At 32.5% G+C, this 17296-nt stretch overlaps 1 protein-coding gene and 1 long non-coding RNA gene across 3 annotated transcripts; one reads left to right on the top strand and one right to left on the bottom strand.

The window, feature by feature from the left end:
- Window positions 1-193: 193 nt before the first annotated feature.
- LOC128244711 (uncharacterized) lies at window positions 194-17264 on the bottom strand. The gene is made up of 3 exons (XM_052962757.1): window positions 17130-17264; window positions 2843-3051; window positions 194-2124 (listed from the first exon to the last, which is right to left on the bottom strand). The coding sequence occupies exons 2-3, from the start codon at window positions 3046-3048 to the stop codon at window positions 1194-1196; spliced, it is 1137 nt and encodes a 378-aa protein (XP_052818717.1). The 5' UTR covers window positions 3049-3051; window positions 17130-17264; the 3' UTR covers window positions 194-1193.
- On the top strand, window positions 5920-8532 carry LOC128244715 (uncharacterized). Of its 2 annotated transcripts, none has more exons than XR_008262974.1 (6): window positions 5920-6015; window positions 6729-6842; window positions 7083-7230; window positions 7472-7566; window positions 7784-7915; window positions 8096-8532. It is a non-coding gene; the product is annotated as an uncharacterized LOC128244715 (long non-coding RNA). The 2 variants fall into 2 exon arrangements; XR_008262975.1 differs by lacking the exon at window positions 5920-6015 and adding an exon at window positions 6142-6416.
- Window positions 17265-17296: the final 32 nt, after the last annotated feature.

The raw sequence follows: 17296 nt of genomic DNA on the forward strand, positions 1-17296 counted from the left end.
CTGATCGGTATAAATATATATATTTATACCGATCAGTGAAGTTGTCCTCGTCAGTTTTTTTCTGAAAACTCAGCGAATTGACATATATATATATATATATATATATATATATATATATATATATATATATATATATATATATATATATATATATATATATATATATATATATATATATATATAAGTGCTGGGCACATAGCCAGTGTGTTAGTAATTGTTAAACTCATTACCACACTAGGAATAAAATGTCTTAATCTTTAAATATACTTTTGTCACCTGAGCGGACTCAAATGAGATTAGTTTAAGAACAGTTTTGGTTTAATATTTTAAGTTAACATTGCATGACTTATATTAATGAATGACAATTTTATGAAAATATTCAGCTTAACAATACAGACCGAATTTTTTGGTCGAAATGAATATATAAAAATATGTATATATACTACTACTAATACTAGCAACCGTTTATACTAAATAATGGAACTATAACTTACAGATTAGTTTTACAATATTCTTAAGGCTAAAAGTTATTAAGCTTATACAACAGTTATCTATTATGTCTGAAATACATTTATGTATATCAAAACGTATTCGTTTTTCATTAAAATTACAATATCAACAAAGTTACATGATAAAAACGAATATACACGTAATACATATACACTAATATGTCAATTAATCTAGCTTAAATTGCATTGAAAACGTCTATACTGAGTTTTAGAGAAGATCCTCGTTACCTCGTTATCTGATATAACTTATTTAATAAACTTTTGCATATCTTGTCTACGCTTTTACACGTTCACGTCCTATATCAAGTATAGACTACATTCTAGAACCAAATAATATTAGACTTGACATATAGTACATTTCCTCTGATCAAAATATATAGGATCTTACTTTATATAATGACTCCCATGACTTGTATTATCGTCCACTCACATTAAACAAAATCGACCTTTTTCAATATCCCATAAGATAAAATAACGTTAAAGTCACGCTATATTGTTATAGAAACATACTCTTAGTACAAGAGTTTTGTGATATTTTCATTCTTCATCATGTGTGATTATTTAAGGCTTTCTCCAAAGAAAGTAATTAATAAAATATACAAGAGTTTTTAGGTTTTTGTTGAAATTTCTGCCATATGCCGACATATCAGTTTTGCAATTAAACTGGTCAGAAGGCCAAGGTATTTATCCTATTTTGATATATCCTAGTGCATCCTGGTCACTTACATTAGCGCATATTTTAATATGTTTTATCATGCATTTCTTGCGATACAGTATCTTCTTTTTACAATTCCGGCATGTCAGTTTATCCTTTATCGTTGTCATATCTTCAGACATTTCTTGCTTTGCTTTTTTACCGATTGTTGAGGCATTTGCTCCAACTTGTTCAACCTGGCTCGTATTTTTTCTTTTCATGTTTACATTTGTTGCTGCTACGGGTCTACTCGGTGTTGTAATTGTAGTGCTATAATCACCATATTCATATCTTCCTGTCTCAGCAGTTTTGGATTCCTCATGCACATGCACAAACTGCATAGTATCTTCCAACCCCTGTATTAAACCATGCTCTGTCTGAAGTTGAATTTTTGGCGCTTTTAGGTTTGGTGATATAAATGTTTTGGTTCCCATATGACATATTTTCTCTTGCTTGTTCACTGTTTGTTCGCTGTCAGTGGGGAAAGGTTTATCTTGTGTTCCCTCGTCCTCTTTCTTTGTTTGCTTCTTGCAATGTGTTGGGTTAACGTCTTTAGTTACAGGTTGTGTTTTGCCTTCTTCAGATTTTTGACCGACGTTGCGCTTAACGCTCCCAGTGAAAAGAGGCTTATCTTGCATTCCCTTGATCTCTTTCTTTGTTTGCTTCTTGTCTTTTGGGGGGATAACGACTTTAGTGACGGTTTTGTTTTTGTCGTCTTCTATTGATTGATATACATTGCGTTTTACGTTCCCAGTGGGAACAGGCGTATGATCTACACTGCACTTTAGAGTGATACAATAATCGGTTGTTATATGCGATATGTTGATAATACCGACCACTTCCAATTGATCTTCATAACTGATCAACCTTTGAGCAAACTTACAAATTTCATTCGACAATTCGGTAGTATCCGCACTGACTCTGAAAATACAAATATTATTATGTAACCAGGGCAAATTTTATTCAAAGTGATAACCATAGTAAAATATTTGAATTCTTGTGAATCAAATCATTATTGTAACTTGAGGTTATTTACTGACAACATAGTTTATGATACGAAAGGATCTTTCGCACAAAAAGGAGCTTAGGGAAAACCCTCGAAATAAGTTAAAACCAAACAATATTATAAATGAAATAAACCATATATTCGTATAGCAACGAACTTTTACGATCCAGACATCGTAAATTGACTGCGTAGCTATTAAAAAGACAGTTTTATAATTTGAATAAATGTGTGTCATATCCCAACAAAACAATGTTTGGATTCGACGGGGGCAGGATACGATGTTCGGACTATCGCGCATGAAAGGATCGACGGGTTGACTTAATGTTTAGTACACATATTTGGCACATTAAAATACAGATTGACCTTGACTTTAGTTACAAACTTATGACAGGTATAGTGAATTAACATAATTATGCGCGTGTTTCACACTATAAAATACAAATCGAGTCTTCCTTTGGTTCCAATCTACCAAGCTATGGTGGAGTTACGGCCCCTTTTCAAATATGTTTACATAAGTTTTGCCTTATTTTATGGTTTGTCATTCCTTTGTCTATGCTTCGTGTTGGGATATTGACCGGTCTGGTTGCAAGTTCAGTTCAGTTTTTTTCTTAAATCAAATAAGTCGAAGCATACCTGTGATTTTCGTCGACGCTCTGCTGAGATTGACCTGCGCCGACCTCTTCGTTGTTTATGTTCATTTCAATTTGCAGCGTCTGTTCATTTTTCTTGTCCTTCTTCAAACAAACAACACCAAACACCTTTAGTTGTTTCCTTGGAAGAGCAACACTGCACGCCTTCTTAATGGCTGTTTTAAACGCTTTGATGTTTGAATCAAACATGACCTGAAGAAAATCGTTATCATTATTCTAAATTATAATTATACACATGCTACAATTCCACAATGAAGATATCTGGAACACACCAAAAGTTAAATAATGTTAGAATAAAAGGTTTGGAAGAAAGACGAAAAATAAGAAAAAAGGTGTGATCCAGCTAAAAGTAAAAGCAGCAACAGCGGCCATTTCAGTTAAGACACTGTTTCGACTTAAGATGGCGTCGGATGTTAGATAATATTATGAATTTTGTTTATTCTTTTACACGACATTCTAGACCAACGATGGTAGAATATTCTACAAGAGAACTGTTGATGGTCCCAAGATCCTTATCCAAGACAAGTACAGTGTCGAACATTTCTTGCCGAGTGACCAAACGGCTGATGTAGACAACCCATGGCAGACAACCTATGCTGATGCCGCTCGTGTATCAGGATCTGCAGCTAGTGTGGAGTGACAATTGTGTAGACACACCAATGATTGTGTTGTTTAAGTCAAGAATATACACTCATTAGTACAAGTATTTAATATGTAATAAGATGATACGATGAAACCATAGTCTGCGTATTAAACATTAAAGCATATAGTGTTAACTTGATGATAGTTTACTCGTATATTTACAAAAAAATATAATAATGAAAAGTGATCTCATGATATATCGTCCAGTTTGTAATATATATCCTTTATTTAATGTTATCCAAGAAAGAGTTTGTTCGCAGTTTAGTACAATACTTTAAACTCTTCTTTGGTTAAGTAATAACATACCACACGGTAAATAACATTGTTTACCAGAACTACTATTATTATTGCTGTAAAACATTATGTAAATAATTCGACACTGTTTCACTATCAATGTGCATACACATAGTACAGTTGTTCATTATTATTCATATATAATACATATAAACATGTATATATATGCCTGTATTAAGCTGCAGTTAGGATTAATATGGACAATCCATTTAAGTGAAGCTTCACATCTGATATATTTTCTCATTATATTTGTTAAAACACAAACTACCTTACAAAGCTTGTAAAAAGTGATTTGCACGATAATTTCATTAATCAGAACAGTTCGGGTAAGCCCAGGGTGTAAACATATTGTTTATTTAGTAAACATCCAACATTTTTCAAAGGTCTAGACAAACCCACACATGCTAATTCTCTTTAATCATTTAAAGTTGGTATCACCATGATTTATCTTTGTCTAGGAAATAGCATGTGTTATTTATTTCATATTGATCACATATGTTAGCTACTTGATAAGTGTCATTATGCTAAATGTTTTGTTCAAAATTACTTGTCACGTTATCTAAAAATTAATTAGATCAACTAATTATGTATTCATCAAATAACCGGTGTCTTTAAATTATTATTTCTCTATGATTATGCAACACTTTCCCTTACACCCAGTAGATTTATGAGAATGACTAGTTTTCTACCTATTCATTCCTTTACTGATGTATTCATCTTTATTCTTTCTTCTCCTATGTCTGACTAATTGTTTTCCATAGTGTGTCTAATATATATTAATCTGGGTATTCAGTTATATGTGGTCACTTCGCTGGAGGCATCGCTAATATCCTAAAACAATGTGGAGATTGTATTGTTATACCACTAACGTCAATTATAAATAATAGCATACGGCTAGGAATATTCCCAGAGTCATTAAAAGAGGCTATGGTTTTGCCGATATATAAATCTGATGCAAGATCCGAGCAATGATCCAAATAATTATAGACCAATTTCTATCCTTCCAACACTGTCAAAGGTGTTTGAACGGCACTTGGCAGATCAAATCAAAACATTTTTAAAAAATATGAATATCATACATAAATTTCAATCAGGGTTTCGAGAACAACATTCTTGTCATACAGCGTTGATAAGAATAATTGATGATTTGATTGATGGAATTGACAATGGAAACTATGTAGGTGCTCTCTTTCTTGATTTACGAAAGGCGTTTGATCTAGTAGATCACCAAATACTTTTACATAAATTGAAATTATACAACTTAAGTGATAATTCCGTCCAACTGATAACTTCGTATTTGAAAGATACGCACCAAATTGTAAAGTTTGGGGATTCCCAATCTTCACGAAGATGTATAAGGTCTGGAGTTCCTCAAGGATTCTTGGACCTATTCTTTTTCATATATATATTAATGACATAACCTTTAAAATTGAAAATTCCTTGATTGACTTATATGCTGATGATACTACACTATATGCAAAAAGTTCAAATACTCAGGCAATTGAACGTTCGTTGCAAATAAATTTAGATATGGTATCGGATTGGTGCAAAGTAAACAACATGGCAATACATCCACAAAAAACTAATTGCATGTTGCTGGGTTCAAATGCTAAGTAAAGGAATGCATGTGCACTCAAATTTTTCGTAGACAAAGTACTTATTGAAAATGTAACTTCGAAGAAATTGCTTGGAATTGTTATTGATTCATCATTGTCGTGGAATCTGCAAGTTGAATTTGTCTGCAAGAAAGTTACTGCAAAGATAGCCATTTTAAAAAGATATTCAATTACTTTTTAACGGATCAAATGAGACAATTGTTTTATAAATCGTATATACTCTCTATGTTTGACTATTGTTGTAGCGTTTGGGGGAAAAGTAAGCAAACGCATATGTGACGCGTCATGAGACTTTTGGCCCGAAACCGATAGCCTCGATTTCGAGAAAAACGTGCGCAAAGGTGAAGTGTAAAAAATAAAAAAGTAATGAAGTTTTTATCGTAAAAACAACCATTAAACAATTTGTCACCCTCGATTGTTCAGTCAAATATATTCTATAAAATGTAATGTTCATAGAAATAGTGTTTTTTAACCACTTCCTTTCGTATTGTTTATTACTTTTGGTGTTATCTCCCGTAGTTGTCATGAGCTAATTTTTAACCCAAATTTGAGGATGTAGGTCAAGCTGAACCAAAGGCATTTACCTCAAATTAGGAATTTGTTGGTAAGTAGAATTATTTTCATTGTTTAAGCATATAATTTTACAAATGTGTATATCTTTAATGTAATGCAATATATTCTAAATTCGGTCAAATGGATGGAAATTGATCGCAGGAAAAGAAAGCGGAAGTGAAATTTGACAGTCTGACATTGAAAATGTAAACAGATCAAAATCCAGCAGATATTCTCTTTTTCCATAGTTATGATGACTGAAAAAAGGACATAATCATTTTTTCATCATCTTACCGCGGCCAACTATCAATACAATTATTGATGGATTTACGAATTAATTTTGAGTTGCAGTTTAACTGTCTTTTTAGCTATGTTGATGAATTTAAAGTTGTAGATGAACTTTTTTTTGCAATGTTGATTTATGTGCATAACATACCATCTCATGAGGTTCAGGTACATTGAAATAAATTTCTGTTATGATAAAGATGATCATGATGATTTTGAAAATAATAGACTTATGCAGATGGGGGAAATGTTTAAATAGAATTAGAGCACAATACTCTAAAAGCCAGGACCAATATTAATGACTAGCTGCAAGCTGCTTTTTGAGTATGCATGACATTCAGACTAACAGGAAATTTCTTTGGCATGCAATATTGTGTACATGTTGATCTGCCGGGGCATCACCCCAACTATACACAGTTAAAGATTTGTATTTCTGTAAATACATATTTTTAAAACATTATGATCAAATTTGAATTTCAGGTCAAGCACCTGCTGTACATAGAACAACAATCCATAACAGCTTTGACTATGCCGAGCAGGTCTTCTACCCATACTAGGCACAGCAAGAGTGCCCTGCTTTCTGTAAATCATATGGTATATTTTATTTATAAATTGAGTGGTTAATACAGTTTTGCCATTTGACTAAATTATTATAGGAAAAATGGAAAATCTTTATATTTTGTAAATTCACTGAAAACACAGTGAAGCGCTCATATTTGCTCTGCGGCGCTCTTGTTTAAATATTTTATATCACCTTTATTCAGTTCTTACTTGAACATAAAATGAAAGTGTAAATATATATACATCTTTTCTATTTCAAAGTGTGTTTTTCAGGTTCACAGATATCTCAGTGATAAGTGTTTAGCTGTTATGTGGCCAATGGTGTGGTACCTTATTTTCAACATCATCCATATAGAAAAGACTCTGCATACCTGCACATTGACAACTTTGTTGGGTGGAATAAAAACAATGCAGTCATTGGGTATGATTGACAAAAGCAGTGTTGAAGTACATCACTTATGCACTGCATATTGACACATGAGAACATTAGAATAACAAACCAATGTAACATTTATTATTGTTTTAATACAAGTAAGCAGAAATCTCAAAATATTCATTAGTCTTATAAAAATAGTTGGGCTTAAATCTGTTCTCTTACTTCTCTAAATGTCATGGATTGAAGGCAATCAGTTCAATAAATTGTATGTAATTCTATGTTAAAGGGTCTGATGTATTCTGAAGGGAGAGACACAGCATTTACTTAAATGGAAGCAGGTGACATAAAGTTCAGTCATGTGTGAGATTTGGTCTGTGGAAGGTAAGTTGTAAGAATGTTGTTTTTGTTTTGTTTTTAATTTTGGTGCTTTAAATATTGATTTAAAACCAAATTAAAGGATTTTGTGTATACAAATATTGACATTTGGTACTTTATTTAAACACTGAAGTTGGTTATAATACCTTATTATATAAAAGAAAGCTTGTGTTAAAACAATAGGTATTATATCATGATATAAACAACATGTTTATTTATTTAGACCAAATGGAGGCAGCACACATCCTTTGTGGATTGATGACCTTGGCAAACTGGTTATATTCTTTGACTGGTTGGAGTACACCAAGTGACCCCTGAAGTCCATTCCAAACGTGAGGAAATATCATCACTTCAGGTATAACAAAAGTATTATAGACTGTATCACTGCCTGTGTATGTATATCTATGAACATAAGTCAAAAACAATTTTAGATATTTTGTCCATTTTATTCAGATGTGAGTTTTGATGTTCAAGTTAATTTGCATAATTTATTCCACACACTAAGTAATGTACATATATGAACATTATTTTGCAGAACTTCAGCTGACAACCCAGTGAGTGAATTCATGAGAGAGCATGCCAAGGACAGTGAGATTGAAGTTAAAATTGACAAGCCCACAACAATGGCTTTTCCATGAAGAGTACCCTGAATGCATCCAACTAAAAGAACTTAATGCAAAAAGGCTCTGATCCTTTAAATAAGTGAAAAAACTAATATACTGATATGTGATCTTTATAAACTAAATATAAGATTTGAAAATGAGCCCGTTACTGAGCTGATGAAAACGTGTATCATTTTTTTATTGACAGTTATTTATTCAATAGAAACATGTTTATGTGATTTTGAGTGAAAAAACTGTGGTTTTAGCAAATGATTGATAGAAGGGTGCTACACCCTGTCTTTTGTTGGTAGAGCCCCTCTGCCATAATGGAGACCACTATATGTTTATTATTAATACAAACTTAAAACAATTTGGCAGTTGAAGCCTATAAATGCTTGAATTGAAGACATTTATAGTATTTTTTGTCAATATTAGTTACTTCACAGCCTGATAAAATGTACCTTAGCCACCTTTCAGTTTTTCTTCAATATCTTTATTTTAAAAACCTTCCTGAACCCTATAAACATTTTCAGCTTTAACTTTTACCTATGAATAAGCATCGAAAATATCATTTGTCATGTACTATGTGACCAATTGCATATACCTCTTTAAACTACATAATGACGTGTACATGCTTAGTTTGTTAAATAAATTATTTTCATTATTGTAAAATGTAAATGTGCCCATTTATTAACTGATCTAATTTTACAATAGTGTAAATTGTGTAGGATTGTTATGTTTATTAAATTAAGAGTATATATACTACCATTTCATGTTTTATGAGCAATGAATGACTATACAAAAATCACATTTGAGGTAAATTGGTAAAGTTGGTGTGATTATAATCATGTTTGTGGCCTGTTGCCATGATAACCAGGATAAAAAACAAACCCTTAAATACTATTCAAATAAGATAAATTATAGTAAATTACAGGGGTAACATTCTTTAACTTCTAGATATACATTGGTTTGTATTAGGTGCAAGTTCCAACCTAATGTCAACTTATTGTGAAAAATTGCCAATAAACTACGGTACTTGGCGAATAGTTTTTATTTTTTCGGAATTATTTTTGAATGTCAAATACATACACCATGTACAGTAAGGTTTTAGGATATCAATTAACAAATCAATTATTATTGAATGCTTCATATGGCATTTGTTGTATATTTAAATGCAAATTTAACCCCAAAACGCCTTTTTCAATAAAGGTTGCCATGGTAACCAATTAATTTTCATTTATTTTCTCAATAATAATTGAGAATGGTTTTGAAAATATATTGTTGTTGATATAATGTGGGAATTGTGTATATTGTAGTGATGAATATTTATTGCATCTGTGAATACAAATGTTTCAATAAATTCTTGAACTTAACCGAATTTCCAGCTGTTTCTTAACCAAGTGCCCTTCTAGTTTTTGTCATAATTTCGTTAAAAATAGAGTTTTTGAATTTTCTTTTCAGTATTTTTATCCTAAAGAATAGTACAGTCAGAAATTACTCATATCTCATTTTCGCCCAAAAAGTGGTTTCGGGCCAAAAATCCCGTGACTGGTCACATATGAGACGAATCACAATGCTTCAAAAAAGAGCTGCAAAAATTATTCTCTTTAAGCCTTTTAGAACGCCATCGCATGAATTATTTATAATTTTTTTTTAGAATGGCTTCAATTTGAATACCGTTGCAGATATCAAACGGCTGTTGTGGTATTTAAATCTATTAGTAATCTTACACCGAGTTATATAAGAGACATTATTAAGATATCTAGCAATACAAGATATGGATTACGATCTTCTACGCGACAAGACATTGCTTACATTCGACATAAAACACAATACAAGAAACACTCGTTTGCATGATACAGTGGGAAAGTTGGGGATTTTTTACCAGAAGAAATACGTAAGTCTAACACGGAAAAGACATTTAAAACCCGCTGCAAGAAATTCTATTTACATCATCAATCGCAAAATCCGTTGTAAAAATTGAATGCATAATTCCATGCATACCACTGACATAGTTTATACATTATGTTGAGTAAGGTGTTAAATAAATGTGTGACTGGCCTACTTACTCATTTAAACAATTTTGATGAGATTTCATGTTAACATTTAGTTACAAATTGATTTATTGTTAAGCGTTAATGTGTTAAATGAATGTATTATATTCATGTTTCTTTATGTTTTCGTATTACATTTTGATACGTTCTTTTCTAAATGACATAAATTTTTGCTTACAATTCTATTCTAAGTATTTTTACATGTCAAAACGATCATTTATTCTAGTTATAGGCCATGATGAAAAAATGTTGTAATGCTTTTCAACAATATGTTTTTTTGCGGTACTGAAATGTGTTTTCTCATTTGTGTTTTGAGTATTTTTTGCATCACATCTTTTTTAGATGTGTGTGTATGTGTGCGTGCGTGCGCGTGTGTCTGTATGTTCTTTTAGAAGGCCGCATTGTAAATAAGACGTGTGTTATGTTTATTTATAATATGATGTCTATGTCTTAATGTGTTACCTTCTTTAAATAAAGTTATTATTATTATTATTATTATTATTATTATTATTATTATTATTATTCTGAATAATACCATGTAAAACATAGGTATTAAACAAGACCAATTGCGAGCATCCATCAGATTGTACTACGCTAAAAGAAATGGGGTTACTAGGTCAAACACTTACATTTGGTCACCAACTGCTATTGTCTTAGACTTTATCCTCACCTTAAAGCGGATGGTTGTGCGTATTGTTGATCAATTTGTCTTGTTTTCACAGCTTTTTCTAAACATTTGTTTCGTTTAAATTGCAAGTGACTTGACAGAAACGTATTTTAGTATGATAAGTACTTATTGGGTAAACAGTACTCTGTCGATATTAGGTATATATTTATATATGTACATCACTATATTATTTATCGTTTATCCAACGATGTTGAATAGAATTCTGGTCCGATTACTGAAGGAGGGTGTAATTCGCTATCATTTATTCACTTGAATACTCGCAGTATTAGAAATAAATTATCATACATAAACGTTCAAATATCAGGTTTTGATATATTATGTTTTACTGAAACCCACCTTTCAAATGAAGCTTAAGACTCAATTGTAAAACTAAATAACTTCAATATTTATGCTGTTTATCGTAAAGATGTAAATAATTTCTCTGGGATTCTAGTAAACGTCAATAATGATTTAGTATCGAAACGTGTCACCGAGCTTGAGAATTCTCTTTCTAACTCAATTTTGAATGAATTAAATGCAGTGTTAACAGATATTTAGTACGTACATTGTATAGGCGTCCAAATACTAGAGTTTGATCGAGTTTGACACGCTGGTCTAGTATTCAAATTGCGACAATGTGGTATAACAGAAAGTTATAAACAATTGGTCTAAACAATGGCTTGTAAATTTTAATGCAAGTAAAATTGAAAGAATGATATTTTCCAACCGTTTTCCAAGATTACCAAATATTCAATTAAACAACGTTAAAATAAATTTTGTTAGGCACCACAAGCACTCAGGTCTTACACTCAGTGACGACTGCAAATGACATGAGCACATTATTCAAATTACAAAATCAGCATCAAAGGTATTAAACTCAATGAGGATGATCAAATTTAGACTTAGCAGAAAAACTCTCAGCAGTATATATATATACGTATATATCATATATGCGACCTCTTCTAGAATATGGCGCTGTGGTATGGGATGGATGCACAGTGTATGAAATAAATTAAAATAAAATCAATATGAAGCCGCGCGTATAGTCACAGTCTTAACACAATAGATTGATAATCTAATAAAAAATAGGTTGGGTTTCACTTACAGACAATACAAAATACAGAAGTTTACTCTCGTGTATCAAGCTAAAAGTGGCACACTACCAGTTTATTTACAAGATATAATACCGCCATCAACAACAACAAATTAATATCTCCGAAATAATAGCAATTTCGTTACTATTCTTCGCAGAACAGAGTTATTTTCCAGGTCTTTTATACCATCAGCATAAGATTTATATAATAATTTAGAACATAACAATACAGCATCTCCTTCAGAAATTTCAAAGGTCCTGTGGTTCCCAGGTACTTTCTGTTAAGAGAACGTGTATACTCCGTAATGCATGCTCGTATAAGGAACCATTGTAGTAATCTTAATTTCGATCTCTATAATAGCCGTTTGATTAATAGCTCTAGATGCTAGTGTGGTTACCCAGTTGAAGATGCAGAGCAATATTTCTTAGGTGTAATTTTTATACATGTTTCGCGCAACACGTGAGTTTCACCCACTTAGCATTACGTCGTTATTATTTGGAAAACCCTCACTCTCCGACGATGAAAATATTGTATTATTATATTATATTATGAACACTTATTCATTTTTCATCCTCCGGTTCGCCCAGCTCTGAAGAAGCTAGATCTAACTCTTAATTAATCTTGTATTTAAAGATATGGTTATAAAATTAAACAAATAGTTCTATACAAGTCAAAATCTGACACAACTTTTAAGCAAAAATGAAAGTACAGCTTTTGTTATCGACATGGTTAAATCGAGCGAAAAGTGTGTCAGCGCGGAGTTCATATCATATTTAAATCAACATCATTGAGGGGAATAATCTCGCCGAAAAAAATATAAACAAAACTTCGTTATTTCCGTAAAATTCCATCTTTCAATGAGTATAAAGGTACGAGATGAAATTTGATCTACGTATATTTTCTGCTTTTACAATAGCAAATGCAAAACGGCGTTCAGATTTAGTGATACACGGATTAACACGCTGAGTAATCTTGATAAAATAGTTAAAAATAACACTGATCATTTAACGAAAACTATCAAATAGAAACTAAAAGTGAAGTTTCTAAAAAATTAAACGGTGCTGACTAATATTTTTCTCCGGACATTCTCATCGACCAAAGCAGAAGTTTCGTCGGTCAAATGGAGATATACCGGACATGTCCAACGGACATTCGCATTGCCTGTCCACATTCAATATTTCGGCTGATTATGATCAATGGTGAAAAAGAAATATTTTGTTATTAAAATATACTTTAGCTACGGATTGGTCATATATTGCCAATGTATGAAGGGTGCGAGCATCTGTGCCCATGGAAACGACTGTGACAGGGTTTTTGACACGTGTATCGATATTGAAGCAATCAGCGGCCATCAAAAATTGGTGGAGTAAAGTAAAGCAATGACAGTATGTGGCAAATGCAAACGACGAATTAAGACTGTATCACACTTGTCTTTAAGAGAAGATTATTAGGAACAAGCTGTTAACACAAACTTGAAGTAAATAAATAGATGTAAAGAAACGATAGGACACTTCCACCGAGGATGTAAGCGATTCAAAATGGCGAATACTCGTCTCAAACTTTAGCGCTATTTCAATGTTTACATCATGTTACTGAACTATTATGGAATGCTAGAGGTGCTAAATAAAAATTGTAGTTCAAGTGTAACTTCTTACTGATTATTTCTAAAGTGTTTCACTTAACTGGTTAAGACAACTGATATCATAATGATCTGCTAAACGTTAAGGGTCGGCAGCAATGCAAAAGTCGATTGAGGGACCACAATTTTAAATGTTTTAAAAAATCGAACTTCTATTTATGTTTGAGGTTCAATATTTAACAAGCATGACTTATATATCCGATGCAACATAAAAAGCTGTAATTAGGAGTTTAGCATTTTTTAACGAAAGAATATTTTATCAAATTTCCAATCAAAAAGCATTACGTTTTCCCGGAAATGTCTTAATACAAAAATAATATGTTTGTGAGTCAAACTGATCGGAACTGCCCATTCAACAATGTCTTGTGGCTTTGTGTTGATATCGGCTATTTTGAAATAGATATATGCATTATTGTAACCTGGAAATAAATTTCATCCACGAAATTTCATTATTTTTCTGAATAACTAGATATCATCAAGATCTCTGAAGACATAGGTAGTCTGGGGCATTTTGACATAAAAAGGAAGTACTCGTGTTGACAGACCTTTCCGTAATAATGTGAATGCTTTTTGATCCAAAATCTGTTAAAAACCTTTTTGAAAAATTTGTTTAACTCCTTACTTACCCAAAACATGTCGCCAAGAGTAAATGTTCCACTCCCAAAAAGATCGTTCCTCAAAGCTAAATAAAATATGTATTTTTAAACGTTTTAGTTTTTGATCTTCCCCACCCACTTTTGCATCGCTGCCAGCCCTAAACCAGTTATAATTATATCAGACCCTAAACTTTCCTCAGTTTTCATCAATGATTGCGTGGTCCTATTTAAACCGAATACTGAAACCTTCGGAAAAAAGAACACAAAGGATTTGTATTACACGGCACAACTTTCCATAAGCTTAATAAGTACCGCAAGTCACCCAAAGAAAGAATATATACATATATCTAAATTGACCCAAAGAAAATGAGAAACTTCACCTTTTTTTAACTTAGTTAGTTATTCATTCAAGTTAAACAAGAGGGCCAAGATGGCCCTATAACGCTCATCCGAATAAACTTAAAAAAGTGATCTGGACTTTTCTATAATAAATGGGCAATAACTCTTTTGTGCCTACAAAGTTTGTCTAGCCTGGAAGCCCGTATGCGAGAAGTGAAACAAACATGAAAAGTATGTATTTGTTGAAAAAGCTACAAAAGGCCATAACTCTTAAAATATTTAAGCTGGAGATACATAATTTGTCACAAACCAGATGACCCATATTCGAATTTGAGCTAGAAATCAACGAAAACACATTTCTGACAAATTTCCAGGATATTTGGGCTGATAATCTTACTGTTAGAGTATTTACAAGGTTTTTCATATTTGGCTCTATGGTCTAGTTTTTGACCCCAGATGACCTATATTCAAATTTGAGCTAGAAATCAACAAAACAACCTTTCTGATGAATTTCCTGGATATTTTGGCTGAAAATGTTACCTCTAGAGTGTTAACAACGTGTTTCCATATCTGTGCTCTGTGACCTAGTGTTTGACCCCAGATTACCCATATTCGAACTTGAGCTACAAATCAACAAAACAACCTCTCTGACAAATTTCCAAGATATTTGGTTTGACAATGTTACCTCTAAACTGTTAACAACGTATTTCCATTTCTGGGCTCTGTGACCTAGTTTTTGACCCCAGGTGACCCTTTTATGAATTTGAGCTAGAAATCAACGAAACGACCTTTCTGACAGATTTCCCGGATATTTGGACTGAAAAAGTAGCCTCTAGAGTGTTAACAAGGTTTTTCCATATTTGGGATCTGTGACCTAGTTTTTGACACCAGATGACCCATATTCGAATTTGAGCTAGAAATAAACGAAACAACGTTTCTGACAAATTTCCAGGATATTTGGGCTGACAATGTTACCTCTTAAGTGTTAACAAGATTTTTTCATATTTGGGATCTGTGACCTAGTTTTTAACCCCCGATTTTCCATATTCGAACTTGGCTAGAAATCATCAAAACAACCTTTCTGAAACAAATCAAGGATATTTGGGCTGAAAATGTTATCTCTTGCGTTTTAACAAAGTTTTTCCATATTTGGGCTCTGTTACCTAGTTTTTGACACCAGATGACCCATATTCGAATTTGAGCTAGAAATAAACGAAACAACGTTTCTGACAAATTTCCAGGATATTTGGGCTGACAATGTTACCTCTTAAGTGTTAACAAGATTTTTTCATATTTGGGATCTGTGACCTAGTTTTTAACCCCCGATTTTCCATATTCGAACTTGAGCTAGAAATCATCAAAACAACCTTTCTGAAACAAATCAAGGATATTTGGGCTGAAAATGTTATCTCTTGCGTTTTAACAAAGTTTTTCCATATTTGGGCTCTGTTACCTAGTTTTTGACACCAGATGACCCATATTCGAATTTGAGCTAGAAATAAACGAAACAACGTTTCTGACAAATTTCCAGGATATTTGGGCTGACAATGTTACCTCTTAAGTGTTAACAAGATTTTTTTCATATTTGGGATCTGTGACCTAGTTTTTAACCCCCGATTTTCCATATTCGAACTTGAGCTAAAAATCATCAAAACAACCTTTCTGAAACAAATCAAGGATATTTGGGCTGAAAATGTTATCTCTTGCGTTTTAACAAAGTTTTTCCATATTTGGGCTCTGTGACCAAGTTTTAGAACCCAGATGACCCATATTCGAACTTGAGCTAGAATTCAACGAAACAACTTTTCTGGCAAATTTCCAGGATATTTGGGCTGACAATGTTACCTCTAGAGTGTTAACAAGGATTTTCTATATTTGGGCTCTGTGACCTAGTTTTTGACCCCCGATGATCCATATTCGAACTTGAGCTAGAAATCATCAAAACAACCTTTCTGAAAAAAATCAAGGATATTTGGGCTGAAAATGTTATCTCTTGAGTGTTTACAAGGTTTTTCCATATTTGGTCTCTGTGACCAAGTTTTAGAACCCAGATGACCCATATTCGAACTTGAGCTAGAATTCAACGAAACAACTTTTCTGACAAATTTCCAGGATATTTGGACTGACAGTGCTACCTTTTGCGTGTTAACAAGGTTTTTCCATATTTGGGATCTGTGACCTAGTTTTTGACCCCAGATGATCCATATTCGAACTTGAGCTAGAAATCATCTAAACAACCTTTCTGACAATTTAGGATATTTGGACTGAAAAAGTAGCCTCTAGAATTTTCTAATATTTGACCCCAGATGACCCATAGTCGAACTCGTCCGAGTAATTACTGGGACAAACATCCTGACCAATTCGTGACAATTGAGACAAAAATGTGACCACTAGAGTGTTAACAAACTAAGTGTGGACAGACGAGAGACGACGGACATTCATCGATCCTAAAAGCTCACCCTCAGCCTTCGGCTAAGGTGAGTTAAAAATACATAGTGGTAAAATATTTTTAATTTATATCCAAATATAAATTTTAATAATCAATTTACTTCATATACTTAAAATAAACTGTATTTACCTTAATATACAAGTACAACTGGGTTACTCCAATTTTCACAAAATTCAAGACGAGAGTTTATCAGCGTTGCAAAGATTAACAAGTTAACTGTGTGCATTGACGATTAGATTTGACCTGATAAACATACCAATATATATATATATACGTAGTATTTATGCACTGCTGTT

This window comes from Mya arenaria, chromosome 8 (genome assembly GCF_026914265.1).
Source record: "Mya arenaria isolate MELC-2E11 chromosome 8, ASM2691426v1".
Lineage (NCBI taxonomy): Eukaryota > Metazoa > Mollusca > Bivalvia > Myida > Myidae > Mya > Mya arenaria.